Source organism: Odontesthes bonariensis, chromosome 3 (assembly GCF_027942865.1).
Source record: "Odontesthes bonariensis isolate fOdoBon6 chromosome 3, fOdoBon6.hap1, whole genome shotgun sequence".
NCBI classification, from domain to species: domain Eukaryota; kingdom Metazoa; phylum Chordata; class Actinopteri; order Atheriniformes; family Atherinopsidae; genus Odontesthes; species Odontesthes bonariensis.
The window spans coordinates 2,483,870-2,504,739 of NC_134508.1; the positions used below are offsets into that span (position 1 = coordinate 2,483,870).

At 46.8% G+C, this 20,870-nt stretch overlaps 2 protein-coding genes across 2 annotated transcripts; both read right to left on the bottom strand.

The window, feature by feature from the left end:
• Nucleotides 1-463: 463 nt before the first annotated feature.
• tsen2 (TSEN2 tRNA splicing endonuclease subunit) lies at nt 464-9,679 on the bottom strand. The gene is made up of 12 exons (XM_075460092.1): nt 9,127-9,679; nt 7,605-7,671; nt 7,477-7,516; nt 7,188-7,394; nt 6,906-7,065; nt 6,551-6,625; nt 4,071-4,121; nt 3,841-3,985; nt 2,652-2,688; nt 2,409-2,520; nt 2,241-2,330; nt 464-1,093 (listed from the first exon to the last, which is right to left on the bottom strand). Exons 1-12 carry the CDS (start codon nt 9,295-9,297, stop codon nt 1,034-1,036), a joined length of 1,215 nt encoding a protein of 404 aa, XP_075316207.1. The 5' UTR covers nt 9,298-9,679; the 3' UTR covers nt 464-1,033.
• A 3,381-nt stretch (nt 9,680-13,060) lies between these two features.
• LOC142376650 (MKRN2 opposite strand protein-like) lies at nt 13,061-19,517 on the bottom strand. The gene is made up of 4 exons (XM_075460094.1): nt 19,300-19,517; nt 19,070-19,119; nt 14,241-14,409; nt 13,061-13,837 (listed from the first exon to the last, which is right to left on the bottom strand). Exons 1-4 carry the CDS (start codon nt 19,500-19,502, stop codon nt 13,615-13,617), a joined length of 645 nt encoding a protein of 214 aa, XP_075316209.1. The 5' UTR covers nt 19,503-19,517; the 3' UTR covers nt 13,061-13,614.
• Between the last annotated feature and the right edge of the window lie 1,353 nt (nt 19,518-20,870).

The window sequence follows — 20,870 nt, forward strand, 5'->3', positions numbered from 1 at the left end:
CTAAATAAAAAATAAAAAAAAATAAATCCTTTCAAAAAGTCCTGTAGTCTTTAAGAAATTAAACAGAAATCTCCAAGCTGAGGGCACAGAAAAGGAAAGTAGTTATCAGGTGATGTATCATAGATTGTTTAATTAATAAGGTAATCAATAACGTGAGAAAAGTATTTTTAAACTTCCTGAAAACGCGGTTTTTGGTTTAATAGGATGGCTTAAAGACGCATTAAAGTGTGTTTTTTTATTATTCTGGCTGCGGTTTTATTACCTGAGAACCTCATTCATGTCCTCTGGTTCAAACTGGTTCTGGGAGAACAGTGATGATGTCAGCTGTGTTGTTTTGTTCGTAGGAACATTTCCATTCAAATGAATGAAAAATTAGAGCATCCTCTACTAAAGAAAGGATAATTTTTTATCCAGCTGTGCTGAGATAGATGAAGATCAAAATAAGAACAGCAGAAACAACATATTTCACTTCTTTCTTTTTTATTGTTTGAAATGATAACTTTAGTTATAAAGTCACAGTCTCACCATGTTAGATCAGCCTGCACAAAACAACAAACATACGGGGTGAAGAGAGATTTGTTGTTGTCTCCGTCTTCTGAACAGCTGGAGTCTTGTACAGTTTTTGAAATCTTTGCCTCTCTTCATCAAATTTCCATCAGAGTAGTGTTCAGAGGGAGACAGATGAGCTCTGACTCTCAGTCACCAGTTTTACCCACAGCTGCAGTCTGCGATGCTCAGAGGGAAGAAAACGGACAAAACTGAAAGATTACAGCGAGGGAACAAGAGCTGACAACAGAAATGCTGATTCACTCTTCAGTGAAGGAGGTTTGCGGTTCTCAGGTGGCGAATCCCGAGGAGCCAAACACATGAACGGTCAGGATGAAGAGCTAATGGACCAGATTTACAGCATCTGAGCGTTTCTACACTTCAGCGAGGCTCGTCCTCAGAGCTGAAGGAGCCTCTGGATCCACATCCGTCTTCTTTCTGATTGGCTCCCACCAGTCTCTCTGTGACATCACTGCTAATCAGCCAATCAGATGTCGTCCTGCTCAGCTCGCTCTCTGGAGGAAACCCACCTGTTGACGATCACTTCCTGAGGAGACACAAAAACCACATGAGCAAACTTTCACCAACCCACCGACCGAGCAGATCGGCTCAGTCGGGTTTCCAGGACCGCCTTCTTTAATCTTCGTAATATTGTTAAAATCAGGAACATCCTGTCTGTCATGCAGAAAAACTGCTCCATGCATCTATTACTTCAGGGTCGGACTGCTGTAACTCTTTATTATTGGGCTGAAAAGTCTCCAGCTGATCCAAAATGCTGCAGCCAGAGTTCTGATGAGAACTAACAGCAGAGATCATATTTCTCCAGTTTTAGCTTCTCTTCATTGGCTCCCTGTTAAATTCAGAATAGAATTTAAGATTCTTCTCCTCACATATAAAGCTCTTAATGACCGAGCTCCATCATATCTTAAAGATCTCATTGTAAGATATTTTCCCAACAGAGCCTTCAGTTATCAGGCCCCTCTCTGTGGAACCAGCTGCCAGTTTGGGAGGCAGAGCCTTCAGTTATCAGGCCCCTCTCTTGTGGAACCAGCTACCAGTTTGGGAGGCAGAGCCTTCAGTTATCAGGCCCCTCTCTGTGGAACCAGCTGCCAGTTTGGGAGGCAGAGCCTTCAGTTATCAGGCCCCTCTCTGTGTAACCAGCTGCCAGTTTGGGAGGCAGAGCCTTCAGTTATCAGGCCCCTCTCTGTGGAACCAGCTGCCAGTTTGGGAGGCAGAGCCTTCAGTTATCAGGCCCCTCTCTGTGGAACCAGCTGCCAGTTTGGGAGGCAGAGCCTTCAGTTATCAGGCTCCTCTCTGTGGAACCAGCTGCCAGTTTGGGAGGCAGAGCCTTCAGTTATCAGGCCCCTCTCTGTGGAACCAGCTGCCAGTTTGGGAGGCAGAGCCTTCAGTTATCAGGCCCCTCTCTGTGGAACCAGCTGCCAGTTTGGCTTCAGGAAGCAGACACCCTCTCTACCTTTAAGATTATGTAAATGTGATCCATGTGCTTCAACCTCATCATCACATTACATTACGGTCATTCTGCAGACGCTTTTATCCAAAGCGACTTACAATAAGTGTGTTCAACATCGGTAGGCAAAAGAACTTCAGGTCACAAGAAATCGTAAGTACATTTCCTTTGAATGTTAAAAGTGTGACTTCACAGATCACGTGACCAGCTCAGGAGGAGGAGTTACCTGAACCTTCAGCCTGCTGAGGCACACAGGTGAGTCCAGCTCTGCCTCTGATAGGTCGGCTGGGTAGATGATGTAACACAGCATCAGCTCCTGTCAGATAAACACGGTTCACCATCAGAGACACAGGAACTGCGGCGTCTTGACAGGAAACAACTGGCACGCCGTTACCTTGGAGACGTTAGCCGTGATCCTGCTGAGAGCAGCCAGAGAGCGCCATGAGAACGGGCGCAACGTGGAGCCCCTAAACGCCTCGTCAGTCCGCTCGATTACCACAGAGTAACTACGGGGAGAGGACAGGGTCAATCTGAGGAGGTGTGAGGTCACCGACCTGCAGCTCAGAGCGTTCCAAACATTGATGCTGCGAGGAAGTCCTGCGACACAGGACGTCAGCGTGATGATGGTGTGTGTTACCTGGCGTGGTAGAAAGGTGGTCCCTTCCTGTACAGCACTGAAAACAGACACACGACAAAATGTCATGATCAATGTTTTTCGATCGGTGACTGAAGACCCCGCCCCCATAAATACAAACCACGCCCAGTCACACAAGCCACGCCCACACAAATACAAGTCACGCCCCAGTCACACAAGCCCCTCCCCCATAAATACAAGGCCACACCCCCACAAATACAAGCCACGCCCCCACAAATACAAGTCACGCCTCAGTCACACAAGACCCCGCCCCCATAAATAAAAGCCACGCCCCAGTCACACAAGACCACGCCCCCATAAATACAATCCACGCCCAGTCACACAAGACCCCGCCCCAATAAATACAAACCACACCCCAGTAACACAAGACCCCGCCCCATAAATACAAGCCACGCTCAGTCACACAAGACCCCGCCCCCATAAATACAAACCACACCCCAGCCACACAAGACCCCGCCCCCATAAATACAAGTCACGCTCAGTCACACAAGACCCCGCCCCCATAAATACAAACCACACCCCAGCCACACAAGACCCCGCCCCCATAAATACAAACCACACCCCAGTAACACAAGACCCCGCCCCCATAAATACAAACCACGCCCCAGCCACAAAAGACCCCGCCCCCATAAATACAAGCCACGCTCAGTCACACAAGACCCCGCCCCCATAAATACAAACCACGCCCCAGCCACACAAGACCCCGCCCCCATAAATACAAGTCACGCCCAGCCACACAAGACCCCGCCCCCATAAATACAAACCACACCCCAGTAACACAAGACCCCGCCCCATAAATACAAGCCACGCTCAGTCACACAAGACCCCGCCCCCTTAAATAGAAACCACGCCCCAGTCACACAAGACACCACCCCCATAAAGAGAAACCACGCCCCACAAATACTAACCACGCCCCCGTCACAAAAGATCCCGCCCACATTAATAGAAACCACGCCCCCACAAATACTAACCACGCCCCAGTCACAAAAGACCCGATCAGAATCTGACCCACTTTTATGGTCTAATTAGTAACCTGGGCCAGAACTCAAGTAATGAAAACTCCCAGAATTCAACACGGCGTAACGTCAGCTTCGCATTCTGTAGCAGCTCAGCTTACCGGGTCACATGTTCACAGTAGCCTCCACCTGACAGGTGTGTTTGTGTGTCTTACTGAGATCAACGCCGTACTTGGCTCCTCCCCCTCCTTTAGGGACCCACCCCCTGCTGCGGAAGTGATGATACGCTGCGTACGAGCTGATGAAGTCGGGATGCAGTGTCCGGAGCTTCCTCCAAAGCTGGATGACTGACAGAGGCTCCTGACCAATCACAGGACAGAAGAGGGATGAGGTCACTTTCTGATTCTACAGATCGACAGAAGACAGGCTGGAGACGGAGAGTTACCTGGTGCAGGTAGACAGACAGGCAGCCCAGGCTGTAGACCAGGAAGAATGCCTGTTGGTGCAGAAATACAGGTGAGCACACAGGTGAGCACACAGGTGAGCAGACAGGTGAGCACACGGGTGAGCACACGGGTGAGCACACGGGTGAGCACACGGGTGAGCACCCGGGTGAGCACCCGGGTGAGCACACGGGTGAGCACCCAGGTGAGCACACAGGTGAGCACACAGGTGAGCACACAGGTGCGCACACAGGAGAGCACACAGGTGAGTACACGGGTGAGCAGACAGGTGAGCACACGGGTGAGCACCCAGGTGAGCACACAGGTGAGTACACAGGTGAGCAGACAGGTGAGCACACGGGTGAGCACCCAGGTGAGCACACAGGTGAGCAGACAGGTGAGCACACAGGTGAGTACACAGGTGAGCACACAGGTGAGCACACAGGTGAGTACACAGGTGAGCACACAGGTGAGCACACAGGTGAGTACAGAGGTGAGCATACAGGTGAGCACACAGGTGAGCACACAGGTGAGTACAGAGGTGAGCATACAGGTGAGCACACAGGTGAGCACACAGGTGAGTACAGAGGTGAGCACACAGGTGAGCACACAGGTGAGCTGGCAGGTGAGCATACAGGTGAGCACACAGATGAGCAGACGGGTGAGTACAGAGGTGAGCACACAGGTGAGCACACAGATGAGCTGGCAGGTGAGCACACAGGTGAGCATACAGGTGAGCACACAAGTGAGTACAGAGGTGAGCATACAGGTGAGCACACAGGTGAGCACACAGGTGAGTACAGAGGTGAGTACACAGGTGAGCAGACGGGTGAGCACACAAGTGAGTACAGAGGTGAGCATACAGGTGAGCACACAGGTGAGCACACAGGTGAGCACACAGGTGAGCAGACGGGTGAGCAGACGGGTGAGCACACAGGTGAGTACAGAGGTGAGTACACAGGTGAGCAGACGGGTGAGCACACAGGTGAGTACAGAGGTGAGTACACAGGTGAGCAGACGGGTGAGCACACAGGTGAGCACACAGGTGAGCAGACGGGTGAGCAGACGGGTGAGCACACAGGTGAGTACAGAGGTGAGTACACAGGTGAGCAGACGGGTGAACACATAGGTGAGTACAGAGGTGAGCATACAGGTGAGCAGACAGGTGAGCAGACGGGTGAGCACACAGGTGAGCACACAGGTGAGCAGACGGGTGAGCACACAGGTGAGCACACAGATGAGCACACAGATGAGCAGACAGGTGAGCACACAGGTGAGCACAGAGGTGAGCACACAGGTGAGCACACAGGTGAGCAGACAGGTGAGCACGCAGGTGAGAACACAGGTGAGCACACAGGTGCGTACAGAGGTGAGCACACAGGTGAGCACACAGGTGAGCACACGGGTGAGCACACGGGTGAGCACACGGGTGAATACAGAGGTGAGCACACAGGTGAGTACACAGGTGAGCACACAGGTGAGCACACAGATGAGCACACAGGTGAGCACACAGGTGAGTACACAGGTGAGCACACAGGTGAGCACACAGATGAGCACACAGGTGAGCACACAGGTGAGCACACAGGTGAGCACACAGGTGAGCACACAGGTGAGCACGCAGGTGAGAACACAGGTGAGCACACAGGTGCGTACAGAGGTGAGCACACAGGTGAGCACACAGGTGAGCACACGGGTGAGCACACGGGTGAGCACACGGGTGAATACAGAGGTGAGCACACAGGTGAGTACACAGGTGAGCACACAGGTGAGCACACAGATGAGCACACAGGTGAGTACAGAGGTGAGCACACAGGTGAGTACAGAGGTGAGCACACAGGTGAGCACACGGGTGAGCACACGGGTGAGCACATGGGTGAATACAGAGGTGAGCACACAGGTGAGTACACAGGTGAGCACACAGGTGAGCACACAGATGAGCACACAGGTGAGTACAGAGGTGAGCACACAGGTGAGCACACAGGTGAGTACAGAGGTGAGCATACAGGTGAGCACACAGGTGAGCACACAGGTGAGCACACAGGTGAGTACAGAGGTGAGCACACAGGTGAACAGACAGGTGAGTACAGAGGTGAGCATACAGGTGAGCACACAGGTGAGCACACAGGTGAGCACACAGGTGAACAGACAGGTGAGCACACAGGTGAGTACAGAGGTGAGTACACAGGTGAGTACAGAGGTGAGCACACAGGTGAGTACACAGGTGAGCACACAGATGAGCACACAGGTGAGTACAGAGGTGAGCACACAGGTGAGCAGACAGGTGAGCACACAGGTGAGCAGACAGGTGAGCACGCAGGTGAGCAGACAGGTGAGCACGCAGGTGAGCAGACAGGTGAGCACACAGGTGAGCAGACAGGTGAGCACACAGCTGAGCAGACAGGTGAGCACGCAGGTGAGCAGACAGGTGAGCACACAGGTGAGCAGACAGGTGAGCACACAGTTGAGCTGGCAGGTGTGTTACCTCCTCCAGACTGAGCTGCAGGTACTCTGTAAATGACAGGGGACTCCGCCTGACCTCCCTGACTCCGCCTCCATCCTGGAAAAACACAACAGCATGTCAACAGCAACACATAAACTGCAACATCTAAACAACAACTGTATCGAAACAACAACTGGTAACAAACAATACGTAAATAACTAACACATAAACTACAAAGATATCTAAACAACACGTAACCAGCACGTAAACAACATCTAAACAACAACGATATCTAAACAACAAAAACACGTAACCAGCACGTAAACAACAACATCTAAACAACAACATGTAAACACAAACAAGCACACATAAATAACAGCCTCAGATGAGGACTCACCTCATTTTCAGAGACCACCAAGACAAAACCAGGACCTGGAACTAAAGGTGCAGGTTCTGGTTCAGAGGCTGAATCAGAACCAGAATCTGGACCGGAGTCAGAGTCCTGGTCAGAGCCAGGATCAGGATCGTGTTCAGGGTTCTGGTCCTGTGGATCCGACCTGAATGATGACAGGAGTGTTTTCAGGTGTGTGACAGCTGATCTGTAGGACTACCGGACCCGTCCAGAACTGGTTCTGCCAGAACTGCTTCCTTCAATAAGATTAGAAATGAAGGTTTCTACCTGCAGCTTCTCTTCGCCTCTGGCCCCGCCTCAGACTCCGCCTCCTCCATTCTCTCGTGCCCCGCCTCCTCGCCTCCGCCCATCCCCCTCCTCACGTCCTCCAAGTCCACCGCCTGAGTCAGTCTGAGCATGGTTTGATTGGCAGCCTCTTCATCCAATCCCTGAGCAGAGAGAGCTGCCTCTGCCCACCTGAGCAGCTCCTCGTACCTGTGAAGTGGGGGGGGGTCATCAGAATAAACAAAAACAAACCGGACACCAGTGAAGAACGACAGGAAGTGATGTCACTGACCTGGACAGAGAGACGACAGGGAGGACCAAACCTTCGTGTTCTGTAACAGAAAGAGACCAGCTGACTGCGCTGAGCGGCTCTGATTGGATCAGACCGACGGTGAAGTCATTGTGCAGGTGTAAACTCACGCTCCCATTTGTCTGAGATGCTGTGGTCGGGTCTGGCTCTGGACAGGACGCCTTTCCCAAAGTAACCCTGAAAAGAGCAAAAGACGGTTGGGCCTGTGAGGCTAAACTCAGGGCAAACAGGCACTGCGACAGTCAGGTGATCTCAGAGAGACCTGGGTCAGAGTCAGAGGTTCAGATCTGCACCTCTTCACCTCTTACCTGATGTGTCACCAGGGCAACGGATGCTGGACACCTCACCTGTCCCACAACTCAAGTCTGAACAAAGGTGAGCTCAGCTGACCAATCAGAATCACTGACAGTAACACAGCAGCTGAGACAAAGGCTGTGTTCCAAACCGCATACTTCTCCTACTACTCCTACTAACTTTTTGAGTTAGTAAGCGAGTTTGAGTCAGCGAGAAGTTCCCGGATGCATACTAGATTCTCCGAAATGTTGGGTATGCATCATGAGGTTACTACTCATACTCAAACTACCCAAGATGCAACGTAACGTGACGTCGTCGATCGTCATTTCCTGTCAAAACGGAAGTTTCAAGCTAGCTACAACGAGGGTCGGTTCACTTCCTGTTTTCAAAACAAAAGCACCAATTGTATGGTAATGGCTTTCCCTATGATAAAAGGCAACGGGTATTTTATTTTGTGAAAATAACCGGAAGTGCGTTGCTCACTGCGGCTAGCTTTAGTAGCGCCGAACTCGTGGGAACAAAACTGTAAACAGCCGGTATTTTGTCAGGTTTTCAACACGTTGGGGATCTAAACGACTACTTTCTCACCTGAAAATGTTTCAAATGTTGCTAAAGTTTACAGAGTTTAGAGCTTAAGGGAAATCAGCTTCAGGCCGGCTGATTTCGGCTCGGGCAGGAGCGAAATGCATTGTGGGTAAACGCTCTACATACTGTCTGATCGATGAGTATGCAGTATGGAAGTATGTAGAATGTAAGTATGTAGTATGTAGTATGTAAGTATGTAGTATGTAGTATGTATGTAGTATGTAGTATGTAGTATGTAAGTATGTAGTATGTATGTAGTATGTAAGTATGTAGTATGTATGTAGTATGTAAGTATGTAGTATGTAGTATGTAGTATGTAGTATGCGGTTTTTCGAACACAGCCTCTCTCTCAGCAGGTATCTCTGGCCTGGTGTTACGCTGCTTGTTGTCCCCTCTTTTCTGTCCTCTCAGCCCCAGCTGGTCCAGGCAGATGGTTCCTGGTTCCTGGCTCTGATGGAGGTTTCTCCCTGTTCAAAGGGAGTTTTTTCTCTCCACAGTGCACGCTCAGGACGGGGGATCGGATCAGAGAGAAGTTTAGATGCAGTCTGCTGGTGTCCTGAGTTAAGCTACTTTTTTAATTGGCTCTGTGTGAACTGGACTAATTTGGAATTTAATGAATTGGATTAAATTGGACTCTAATTGGCTTGAGATGAGGTGAGGTTTCCAGCTTCGGTTGCCATGGTGATACACATCTGGACCTGGCTGAGATCCAGCTGCGCTGTTCGGTTCTGCATAAAGCAGACCGGGACAGACCTGGTTGTGGACCTTCTGGATGTGGTCCGGGTGCCGGACCAGCACCTGCTGGTTGATGAGTTCCGCCCGGTAGTGGCTCCGCTCCTCCGGGATCCGGGTCACCGGCAGCGGAGCCTCGAAGCCCTCCTGAACCCGTGTGCGCCGCCGGGGAGGCCGGAAGTCCGCCTGCATGCTGCCGGTACCGGTACCGGCCGGGTCCGGGTCAGAGCTGGAGCTTAACCGAAGCTAACTGTTAGCACGGCTGAAGCTAACTGTTAGCACAGCTGAACACCGTGGAGCTAACCTGGCAGCTTCACGAGGGTTTGTTTTGGGGTTGGACGCTGTGGTGTCACCAAATATCTGTCCGACTGGAAACACCGGCCGACTCCGGCTGTTCCTCCTCCTGGCTGCTCCCCATTTTTTTATTTATTTTAACAACACATCAAAGACAAACATTGAAAAGGCGGGGCACAGTGCAACAACTAACCAAAAGAGGGAAAAAAATGATAAGTTGCCATTAAATCAATAATCATTTCGGCATATCGGCTGTTCAGTCCTTCTAAAGAGTTAAAATAAAATTTGAGTTCGTCTTTGAGAGCAACAAAAGATGGTTTCCTCCCTCCCCATGTGACGTCACTACGTGAGCGGCGGCCATACTGGAGGCGCAGAACTGTTTTGTTTACATTGTTTTCCACTGCGCAGGACGTACTCCCGCCTGGTCTTTTAACTTTCTTCGTTGGTTTATCTATCTTACTTATTGTCTATGGTCGCACGTTGCTGTGTCGCGGGGTGCAATAGCGTAAGCCGTGACAGGAATGGGGGGGGGATCGTAAATGGTTTATCTTTTTACCGGTTTCCTGCTTGGAGGCGCACCCACGGAGACCAAGTGTCCGAGATAACAAAGCGTCGTCGACTAGCATGGATCGCTGCTGTAAGACGACCAAACATAACTTTCCACTCAATCCCGGTGTCGATGAGAGTGTGTTCTCTGCATTTTCATTCTGGTAAGTTACAGACTTTTGTGTGCTGAGGTAAAGATCCCCGCCTTCACAAGAGGACACTGTCAGTTGGAAGCAAGGGATGTCTCAATGGGTTAAAAGCGGAGGACAAATTTCGTGTGTATGCATGTATACATGACAATAAATCTGATCTTAATCTTAATTTAATGTGGAAAATACAAGGAAAATTGCCCATCTCCGAATTCACGTGGAAAGGGCGATTGGAACTGTCAGAAACACCTTTTTGTCAGCAAAAGTACCTATCAACATAGTTTTGCCATGCGAAGGTGAAGACAAAACATTCTGTGACAAGATTGTGTCTGTATGTTGTACTCTGACCACCATGAGCAGGAGTGTTGTGCAAAGTTGAAGTCGTCTGAAATAAATATGCTTTGAGATACAGCCAAGTGTGTGTGTTTCATTATTTATTTACAAGTAGAGTAACATGACAAAAGTGTAAAGTGTCATTAGAATTGAAACTGTTGCAAAGTATAAGCACTGACACCACATACTATATACGCAATTATGTCCGAAAGGGTGAACTTAGGCAGTAAATCTTCGTCGACACTCCATTCCTTGCTCGGTATTTCATTGGGGTCCAGTCCGTTTATAACGCCAATCTTCTGTATGTACCGATCTCTGGCTTCCTTCTGTAATGTATCCCGGTATATCCCACATCCTTTCTTCCATTTTAACATGCTTTTCTCTCACTGTTTGGTCCTTGATCTCTGTCTTGCCTCGGTTTGTTTAAGATAGATTGTGCCTCCAATATGGCGACCATATCCCAGAATGCAGCGCGTGTGCCCGAGCCCTACGTGTTAATGTGTACCCCCTCAGGCCTTTTGCCATTCCATGAGCAGCGTTACCCTCTCAGGCTGTATCTTTATTTTGCATGTGTTCTGTGATGGGTTTGCCATCGATTGCATAGATTTTTTCATAAACTGTTTATTCTGTTGTAGGTAAGCCGTCATATGAGATGTTGGAGAACCATCCTGACTGGAAACCATCCCTGCGATTAGGCCACAATGATGTTAAAGAGACAGATGTAGCTCGATATCAGCGGCAAGTGCAGCGCAGGACCCAGCATCTGCAGCAGCCGCCATCACCAGCCCAGGACATGGGACGTGGACTCTGCACATCCAGGCGAGATGTCATCAACAGTCTTATGGAAGAAAACAGAGAGCTGAAGAGGGAGCTTGATGAATATGGGATGAATGAGAACTTTCTGAGCGGTGATGATAACACAGTGAAGTATTGGCTTGTAGATGGCCAAGTCCTGCACCCAGCCACAGCAGAAAGTCTCGTAAGATTCTAAAAGATTTGTGACTTTTACTACTATATTTTACTATGTCCTATATGTGCACGGAGGTAACTGGTCCAGGTCTCTGTGCCATTCTGCTGCAGGGAGCCCGTAAGGATCCCGAGAGCTTCTCCAAACACCGCTGCTTTGCGCTTGTCCCTGTAAGGTCGCTTTTCTTTCGCCTTATCTTTCTGCATTGCTTTGCTTTCCTTCTTTTTTTTTATTGTATTCGTCTCTGTCCTGCCGAAATGACAAATGCGGGAAATTTAAAGATATCTGGAATATATTGGCGCACCTCCGTTAAGTTCTGATGGCGTTGCCCCTGGCAACCAATAGCATCTCCTGCCAACATGGCCGACCGGCTCACGTGACTCCTCATTCTCAATACCAAAATACCCCATTATTATGTTGATTCTCTTCAGAGTTTGTTGTATTTCTATATTTCTGAATGAGTATTCTGTAAACTGATTAGATTAGATTGTACTTTATTTATCCCACAACGGGGAAATTCACTTGCCACAGCAGCAACAAGACAAAAAAAGAGAAATTAAAAAAAAAAAAAAGCCAGCAGAGCTCTTAGATCCAAGGACTCAGGTCAGCTGGTCCAGTCCAGAGTCCAGACTAAACATGGAGAAGCAGCATTTAGCTGTTATGCTGCAAACAAGTGGAACAAACTGCCAGTGGAGATTAAACTTTCACCAAATGGAGACATTTTTAAATCCAGGTTAAAGACATTTCTGTTCTCATGTGTCTATGCATGAAATCTGCACGATATCTTTGAACTTATCTGGACTGTTGCTGGTTTTTAAATTCATTTAAATTATTTTATTTGTTTCTCTTTATATTCTTTTATGTATTTTAATGCTTCTTCCACTCCCTGCTGCAATGCTTTTATTTTATGTGAAGCACTTTGAACTGTTCTGTACATGAAATGTGTTATAAATACATTTGATTTGATTTGATTTATAAACATTTCTGAGTTACTTAATAAAAGTGTTTTTATTTGCCTGAAAACTTTTTCCTGTGTTTTATTATCATCATAAACATGATTAATTAAAGGAAAACTTACATAATAATTTAATAATCATGAAAATTCAAGTTTTCATTCAAATTTGCATATTGATGATGCATTCACTTAATTAATTATGATACATTGCTCTCCCCTACACAAAAGTAGATGGTAGTAGTAAAAAGTATCGGTAAAACTGGCTGTACTGTATTTACTTGGTATTGGATCAATACCAAATTTTGCAGTACTGACAGCCCTACTGGATGCTCCATCACCTCCATCACCTCTGGTCTTCAGCTTTGGGAACAGCCAACAGGAGCTGGTCAGCTGACCTCAGGGCTCTGGGAGGAGTGTAGGGCTGCAGCAGACGGCCCGTAGAGTTTAAACACTTAAAAACAATCAATAAAACCTTCAATTTCACCCGAAAGCTGACAGGGAGCCAATGAAGGGTGCACAGGACTGGAAGTTGGAAGGTTTATTTAGCTGAAACTGACTTCCAGAGCTTCACTCTTTGACCCGTTAACCTTAACAGATGATACAACACTTAAAAGCTCAATTACGGCCTGTAAAGAACCGATTTCCTCTCGGTTTGAACTATTAAGTCTTAAAGAAGATTCTTTCAGATTCTTTTCTACTTTCAGAGAGGAAAAAAAATACTGTAGATTTGTATGTGGCAAATGTTTATTCACTATTTTTATTTTATTTTAAATTTATTTTATTCTATTCTATTCTATTCTATCTATCTATCTATCTATCTATCTATCTATCTATCTATCTATCTATCTATCCATCCATCCACCCATCCATCCATCTAAATAGAGTAAGAAGACCACCAGAGCTCTTACAATCACAACCGGTTGTGTTTCAGTATCTGCAGCTGCTCTGGAAACATAATCTCTCTAAAACGTCCTCATTCGGGATATGAATGTACCGGTCATTGTGGAAAATAACCCTGTATTTATTGTGGAACCATTGAAAATAGTTTAAACTTTTTAATAGGTTACTGTAAAAGTCTTCGTTGCAGATTCACATCATAGAAAATGCAGAATGCTCAAGTTAAAGAGTTCATAAAACTACAGGAAGGCACCTTTAGGCTGCAGGTAACACACACACACAGCAACAATGTGGCTCATTATGAAATATAATACTGTTTGTACAATACAGGTGAGTGCGTTAGACCCGTTTCCATGGTAACGGGCCGGTTAATCGGCGGTGTGTGCGTCCTGCGCTCTGTCCACCAGGTAGAACTGGTGCCTCTGGATGTGCCGGTACAGCCGCGTGTACTTGGTCACCCTCCTCATCTTCGGCAGGATGAAGCAGCGGGTGAAGTCGTCCCGGCTCAGCGGGCTGTGGCCCTCCGCCGCCAGCACGCCGTTCAGGAAGTGCAGGCAGAAGCTGAGGCAGTTGTGGTCGTCCTCGTGGAAGCTGAGACACAGACAGACAGACCATGGGCGTCGCACCCGTGGGGAACTTTTACAGCAAGATGATTTCACCTTTTTGAATTTTCAATGACCAAATAAAGTTTTAACAAATCATAAAATGTGTTTTAAAGTCTCTGTACTCTCTTTAGAATAATTCCATCCAGATTTGAGCAGTGTAACAGCTGTAGTTTCCATACAGGATTTAGTTTAGGGCGATCAAAATGCAAAAAATGCAGTGAAATGGCCCTTTATGCCCATCCATTTAATTCGCAAATCGGATGCCAACTTCAGCGTCATGTCTCTGGGCTTGATGTGGCGCTCATGTGCCCCCCCCCTGTAACACCCCCACATTAAAAATCACTGCTCCACCCCTGCGGGGCACACAGCGGAGGCAGGCGGGGGGCTACCTGTGCCAGGCCGGGTCCCAGGTGGGGCCCTCAGAGAAGCGCTCCAGGTACTGGTCCCACTGAGCCAGCAGGTGGAACATGTCGGGTCGGACCAGAGGGACGCTGACGCAGCGCTCCCAGCCGCTCTGATCCCTGCGCACGCCGTCCCGGGTGTAGTTGTACACCACACCTACACACACACACACACACACACACACACACACACACGCACACACACACACACACACACACACACACACACACACACACAGGTATGTTGAACAAAAACAAACTGATGAAGTCTGAACTGGTGATACATCAGGTGACCGGGCTGCCTCCCTGTGAGGTGGATGATCATGAGATCAATCACATGTTTCATTGATCACAAACAGCAGCACCTTTAAAGCTGAACAGGTGATGTTTCCATTCTTTTTTTAAAGGGATAGTTCGCCTCTTTTGACATGAAGCTGTATGACATCCCATATTTACGGAGCTCCTAAAGGGATATGGAAGTATTGCGAGATCTCGCGAAAAGTATTGCGAGATCTCGCAAAAGTTTTTTTCCCACGTCAGTGAACCGGAAGTAAAACAGACAGCGATTTCAGATGTCTCTCACTTATGTCAAAGCCATGTCTACGTGCAAGAACGGATTTGATGTCTTTATATGTTAGGCCAATACTAAAATAGAAATCAATAAACTTCTCCCACGGATGATGGGTAGGCTCCTCCATCGCTGTGTCTGTTTTACTTCCGGTTCACTGACGTGGGAAAAAAACTTTTGCGAGATCTCGCAAAAAAAAAAAGGGAGAGAAAATAGGGCCAAGAGATTGTGAGGTCTGACTTTTTCCTGGAGAACCATTTTGTGATGCAAATGTATTACTCTGTTGAACGCATATTGTTCTGAGAAGCAAAACGCTTTATTTTTTAAACCCCAGCCAACTAGCCGGACTACCTTCATCAGCACCAAAACGAGGCTGGAACTCTGCTCACAGGACGCAGCAGGGGGTAAGAAGATGTTCATAAATGATGCTGCTGATATGGGATGTTACACAGCTTCATGTCAAAAGAGGCGAACTATCCCTTTAAGCCTGCAGGTGATGATGAGGATTCTCACATTTATCCGACAGATTTCAGCTTCTACATGTAAATGATGGCGAGTCGGTTCTGGTGTTCCTCAGGGTTCTGGACTGGGACCCCGTTCTGTTCTCTCTGAACACACGTCCTGTGTCATCGGGAACTTGGCATACGTTTCCACGGTGATCCTGTGACCCAGAGAGCTTTACAGACCTGAAGGTATTACTCAGAGGAAGCATGTAAAGGAAGAACAGAACTGGTCCGAGTCCAGAACCCTGTGGAACACCGGAACTGACTCTGTTAAGTGTGGAGGACGCATCATTATCAAACGCAAGCAGAAATCTGTCAGATCAATCTCAAAGACTCACTTTCAAACTGTAAAGTTACTCTGGGCGGTACTTTGTCCTCCGGTTCGACTGTCTTTAACTCGCGTATTCAACTAATCTCTGAACGGTTTCCTTTTATTTACGTACTGTTACCAACTTCAGGAGCATCCTTTCTCAGAAATGATGCTGATAAACTGCTCATCTGGGATGGGCTATTAGTGACGTTTTGTTTTGGTGTCCAAATAAATCCTCTGAAAATGTTTCAGCTGATCCGAAAAGCTTCGGGCAGAGTTCTGACCGGTTCCTTCTGGCCTCTTTACATCAGCTCCCCACGAACTGCTCCTGACCAGACATGCAGCTCTGAAAGGCTTTGCTCCATCTGACATCTAAAGCTATTTTAGTTCCCTGCAACCCAACGCGAACTCTTCGCTCTGCGACCGCGGGCTTAGTCGAGGTTCTGAGACGTTTAATCCTTTCAGCTGCGAGGTTTTTTCTAAAGAAAAAGGCAGCAGCTTAAAAAATGGTCAGAGATAAAAAAGGGAAAAAATACTGTGTGACCCAGAGATTAGGAAGGTGGTAAATGTGACGGGAGATTGGACTGAAGACAAGTTTCGGTGCAATCTGTTGGTTTCCTTAGCAAGGAAATAGTTTTTGAATTGGCTCTATATGAACGAATTGGATTATTTTATAAATAATTATGATTACAATGAATTGAATTCCAATTGGTTTGAATTGGACCTTATTATCTAAGTGCCTTGACATGACATTTGTTGTATTTGGCGCTATATAAATAAAAATTGAATTTAATTGAATAAATCACCTAATTTGCATGTAGTGACATCACTGATGTACGGTGGCCCTGAAGTGCAAAACACAACAACATTAACCAAAACGGAAAAGGTAGGTACCCTCGGGCGAAATTAATCGTCGCTGATTGGACAGGAGTTGGTCCGTGCTTTAAACCGGAAAGACTACGGTTTACATGTTTTCAAAATAAAAGCGCTGCTGGTGACAACGTACATGCTGCTATTAAAGAATACTATATAAAAAAAAAAAATCAGTAATAATGAACTCGTATGATCATGGTGGCCTTAACTTTGCAGACTTTTACACTTTAAATAATACTTTCAAAATAAATTGGTTTAAACAATTTATCAAGAACCCATCTTAACTTAAACTTAAAACTAAAACTTAAACCTCCATATAAAGTTTAATAACATCTTGTCAATATCTTTTGAGATCTTTTTGTTAACATCAAGAGATAAAGCAGTATGTAAGACGGGATATTTACATCAAAACATTCTTTAATAGCAGCGTGTACGATGTCACTACCAGCGCTTTTATTTTGAAAACATGTAAACCGTAGTCTTTCTGGTTTAAAGGGACAGTTCGCCTCTTTTGACATGAAGCTGTGTAACATCCCATATCAGCAGCATCATTTCTGAACATCTTCTTACCCCCTGCTGCGTCCTGTGAGCAGAGTTCCAGCCTCGTTTTGGTGTTGATGAAGGTAGTCCGGCTAGTTGGCTGGGGTTTAAAAAACAAAGCGTTTTGCTTCTCAAAACAATATGCGTTCAACAGAGTAATACATTTGCATCACAAAATGGTTCTCCAGGAAAAAGTCAGAGCTCACAATCTCTTGGCCCTATTTTCTCTCCCTGCGTATCACTGCCTGCTGTGATATGAGTGATGCAGCAGAACGTGTTGTTCACATCTCAGAAGAAGCAGTTCAGTTCACATGGATTAAAATTTATCTCATTACACTTAATATAAGACACAACTGCCTAACAAGCACCATTTCAGCCAGATATAGACACTTGTTTTAGTACAATACATCTGGAATATCTTGTTAAGTGAAAAAGTTTGAGTTTGAGAAGTTGTTTTGAGTCATATTTCACATGAAATGAGCTTTTTTTTCCATTTGAAGAGGTTTTTAAGCTAATTTCAAGATCACTTTTAACTCAAAAGTCCTAAATATCACATTTTATTTCAAGAAATCTTGACAAGCTGATTTTCACTAGTTCCATTGGCAGATTTTTTTTTGCTTATTTCAAGCAAAAAGTGTCTTTTAACGTCTGTACGAAGGGAGAGAAAATAGGGCCAAGCGATTGTGAGGTCTGACTTTTTCCTGGAGAACCATTTTGTGATGCAAATGTATTACTCTGTTGAACGCATATTGTTCTGAGAAGCAAAACGCTTTATTTTTTAAACCCCAGCCAACTAGCCGGACTACCTTCATCAACACCAAAACGAGGCTGGAACTCTGCTCACAGGACGCAGCAGGGGGTAAGAAGATGTTCAGAAATGATGCTGCTGATATGGGATGTTACACAGCTTCATGTCAAAAAGAGGTGAACTATCCCTTTTAAGGTGTTCATTCTTTCCTTTAATTGCTGACGCTGTGCAGGCCAGTTTCAGTAACCATAGTAACCGGAACAGGTCAGCAAACATACCGGCCCTGCGGCCCGTTTGGGTTCATCATTGCTCGTGCCGCACTGCTTTCTGGGACAGCAAGCTGTCTGAAGTCACCTCAGAAGCAAACTGGATATAATGGGCGGAGCCAGCACACATCCGGGAATGTGGAGCGTCAGGGGCGCCGAAAAAGGGGGGTAAAAGGTAAAAGGAGGTAAAAGGAGAAGGATTCTAGGGGCCCATGATTAAGAGGGGCCCAGAGAGGCCCTAATAAAATTATAATACTGACAAAAAATAATATGACACTAAGTTATTAACTAACTTATAATCACAAATATATTTTATTTACAATTTACTGGTAACAATAACTTTATGTGTTATGGAAACATTAAGTTTATGTTTTGTATTTTCCAGGTAGCCTAATTTAGAGTTTATAATCAGAGTAAATAAATGAATTCCATTGGATTCCTCGTGCTCAGTGTTTACCGACCTCAACTGTCATGTTTTTCTTTTTTCACAAATATGGGAACGATAGTCAGAAATACCATTAAAATGCATAGTTTTATGTAAAATAGCATCACAAATTTTCGCCGACCTCCTGGCCGGCTGTTTGGGGGCCCAAAACCCCTAGCGGCGCCCCTGTGGAGCGCACTTGTCTGGATGCGTACTTTGAATTGGAAACAGTACTCGGTCCTTCGGTGATGACGTTTCAGAAGTACACGAGTACGCAAGTACAGACAAGTTCGCATATTGAGAAGCGGCCATTGTTTGCCACTGTTTCCTCTTCTTCTGCTGCTCCTGAACTCACACCACTCTGACTCTGTCCCACCCAGCGGTACCGAGTTCTGTTCCTGAGGCGTCCGGACCTGCCGTAAAGTTCTGAGCAGCACAGCTCAGCTGTTATCTGGTGTTTCCTTCGGTTCTGTTGATATCTGGAGTTGGATTTCTGAACATTTCCCCACAGAATTCACCTTTAAAGGATTTACAGAGACAGATGGGTCCAATCAGAACCGTATGTGGTACCCAGGTGGGTCTTACCTGCAGTGTTGGAGATGCCGGTGTGGAGGTCCGACGTCCCGTCAAAGTCCCTGTGGAGCAGACACAGGACACAGTTAGCCCGGGTCGGACCGGGTCAGGGACCAGGTCAGGGTGGGTCGGACCCACTCTGGCCCGGTTCTGCCGGTACTCGGTCCTGTAGGCAGACTCTGATTGGACCTGGTCCTGTAGGCAGACTCTGATTGGACCGTGGGGGAGCGTGTGCACCTCACCTGTCCAGGTTGTCGTGTGCAGGTGCCACCAGCAGGCAGCAGGAGCTCTTGTGGCCGTTGGTGAGGGGGCAGGGCAGGCTGACCGGGGCCTCCTGCAGCCGGCTGCCCCCCAGCTGCCCCCCACAGCTGGGGCACTCCTCTGGGACCAGGAGGCAGAAGATCTCCTTCTGACAGTGACTCAGGCGGATCACGCTCTGCTCCATCGCCTCAACTCTTCTTCTTCTGTCTGTTTCTCTTCTTCTTGTTGTCTTTCTGTCTGTTTTCCTTCTTTTCTTCCTCTTCTTCTTCTGTCTGTTTCTCTTCTTTTCTTCCTCTTCTGTCTGTCTGTCGTCTGTTTCTCTTCTTTTCTTCCTCTTCTTCTCTGTTTCTCTTCTTTTCTTCCTCTTCTGTCTGTTTCTCTTCTTTTACTCCTCTTCCTCTTCTTCTTCTGTTTCTGTCTGTTTTCCTTCTTTTCTTCCTCTTCTGTCTGTCTGTCGTCTGTTTCTCTTCTTCTGTGTTTCTGTCTGTTTCTCTTCTTTTACTCCTCTTCTTCTTCTGTCTTTCTGTCTGTTTCTCTTCTTTTCCTCCTCCTCCTCTCCCGGTTGCCTGGTCGCAGCCTATCAGGTGACATCACCACCGCCGGCTCTGGCCTATCAGGTGTCACCCTGCCAGACAGGGGATCATGTGATCGACTCACCTGTGGCTGCTCCAGGCGACCTTTGGACTGTGTGGGCAGCGTTGTCATGGAAACCCCCTCTGACCTGCTGAGCTGCCTGAGGAAGCGAGCGCCAGCGCAGTTCTGAGCATGTGCAGAACACCTGCAGGGGAATCTGAGTCCCTCCCACAGTAAAGCACAGCTGCGCCGTGATTGGCTGAGCAGGCAGGTCGTCTCACCTGTCAGACTGAGACGTGATCGGTCAGCTCAGGTGTGTCTGTCTGAGCTCTGCCTTTAATATGAGACCCATTGACAATTTTTCCAGCGAGTTTGAAGGATGCTTCGAAGCTTCGGTGTTGGAGGTAACATCACCACCAACAAGACAACATACACAAAACAAAAAATAAACATGACTGGATTCCATGAACATGACATTAATAAAAGGAAAAAGATTCATACCTGTGAAAAAATCCTTTTAATTAAAATGTGTAATATGTGTGACGCACCTCTGCATTTCACCGAGGAATGGTCTTTAATGTGGTTGTCCATTGCTGGTTTTGCAGCCTTGTATCTGCAGAAGGGACAGTGAAATAGTCCACTGTTGGTGCTTTCTGTCACCGTTGGTTTGTCACCATCTAACAGAATACTAATGTGTCTCTACACATCAGAGGGGGAAAGAATACACAAAAAAGTAATCATTAGAAATCCACAAGACCACAAATATTAAATCATTTTTTCATTTTTCAAAAACAAATTTGGATTCATGTCATGTCACGGATGCTGAAGAGCATGGATGAAGAACAGGTAACTGTCTGCTAACATGAGGACTGTCAAAATTTGATTTATGCTCATTTTTACCCAATAGGTCACATGACCTGGAAGCTATTGTGCTAAAATGCTAATATTTATTAAAAAAAAAAAAAAAAAAAAAACAAGT

Coding starts and splice junctions, on each gene's coding strand:
- tsen2 (XM_075460092.1), bottom strand. CDS start 9,297: ATGCAGGCGGACTTCCGGCCTCCCCGGCGGCGCACACGGGTTCAGGAG. Junction 7,517..7,604: donor CATCTCAGACAAATGGGAGC/GTGAGTTTACAC, acceptor TTTCTGTTACAG/AACACGAAGGTTTGGTCCTC. Junction 7,066..7,187: donor GAGGCGAAGAGAAGCTGCAG/GTAGAAACCTTC, acceptor GTCATCATTCAG/GTCGGATCCACAGGACCAGA.
- LOC142376650 (XM_075460094.1), bottom strand. CDS start 19,502: ATGGAGCAGAGCGTGATCCGCCTGAGTCACTGTCAGAAGGAGATCTTC. Junction 19,120..19,299: donor GCACACGACAACCTGGACAG/GTGAGGTGCACA, acceptor TCTGCTCCACAG/GGACTTTGACGGGACGTCGG. Junction 13,838..14,240: donor TGGGACCCGGCCTGGCACAG/GTAGCCCCCCGC, acceptor TCTGTGTCTCAG/CTTCCACGAGGACGACCACA.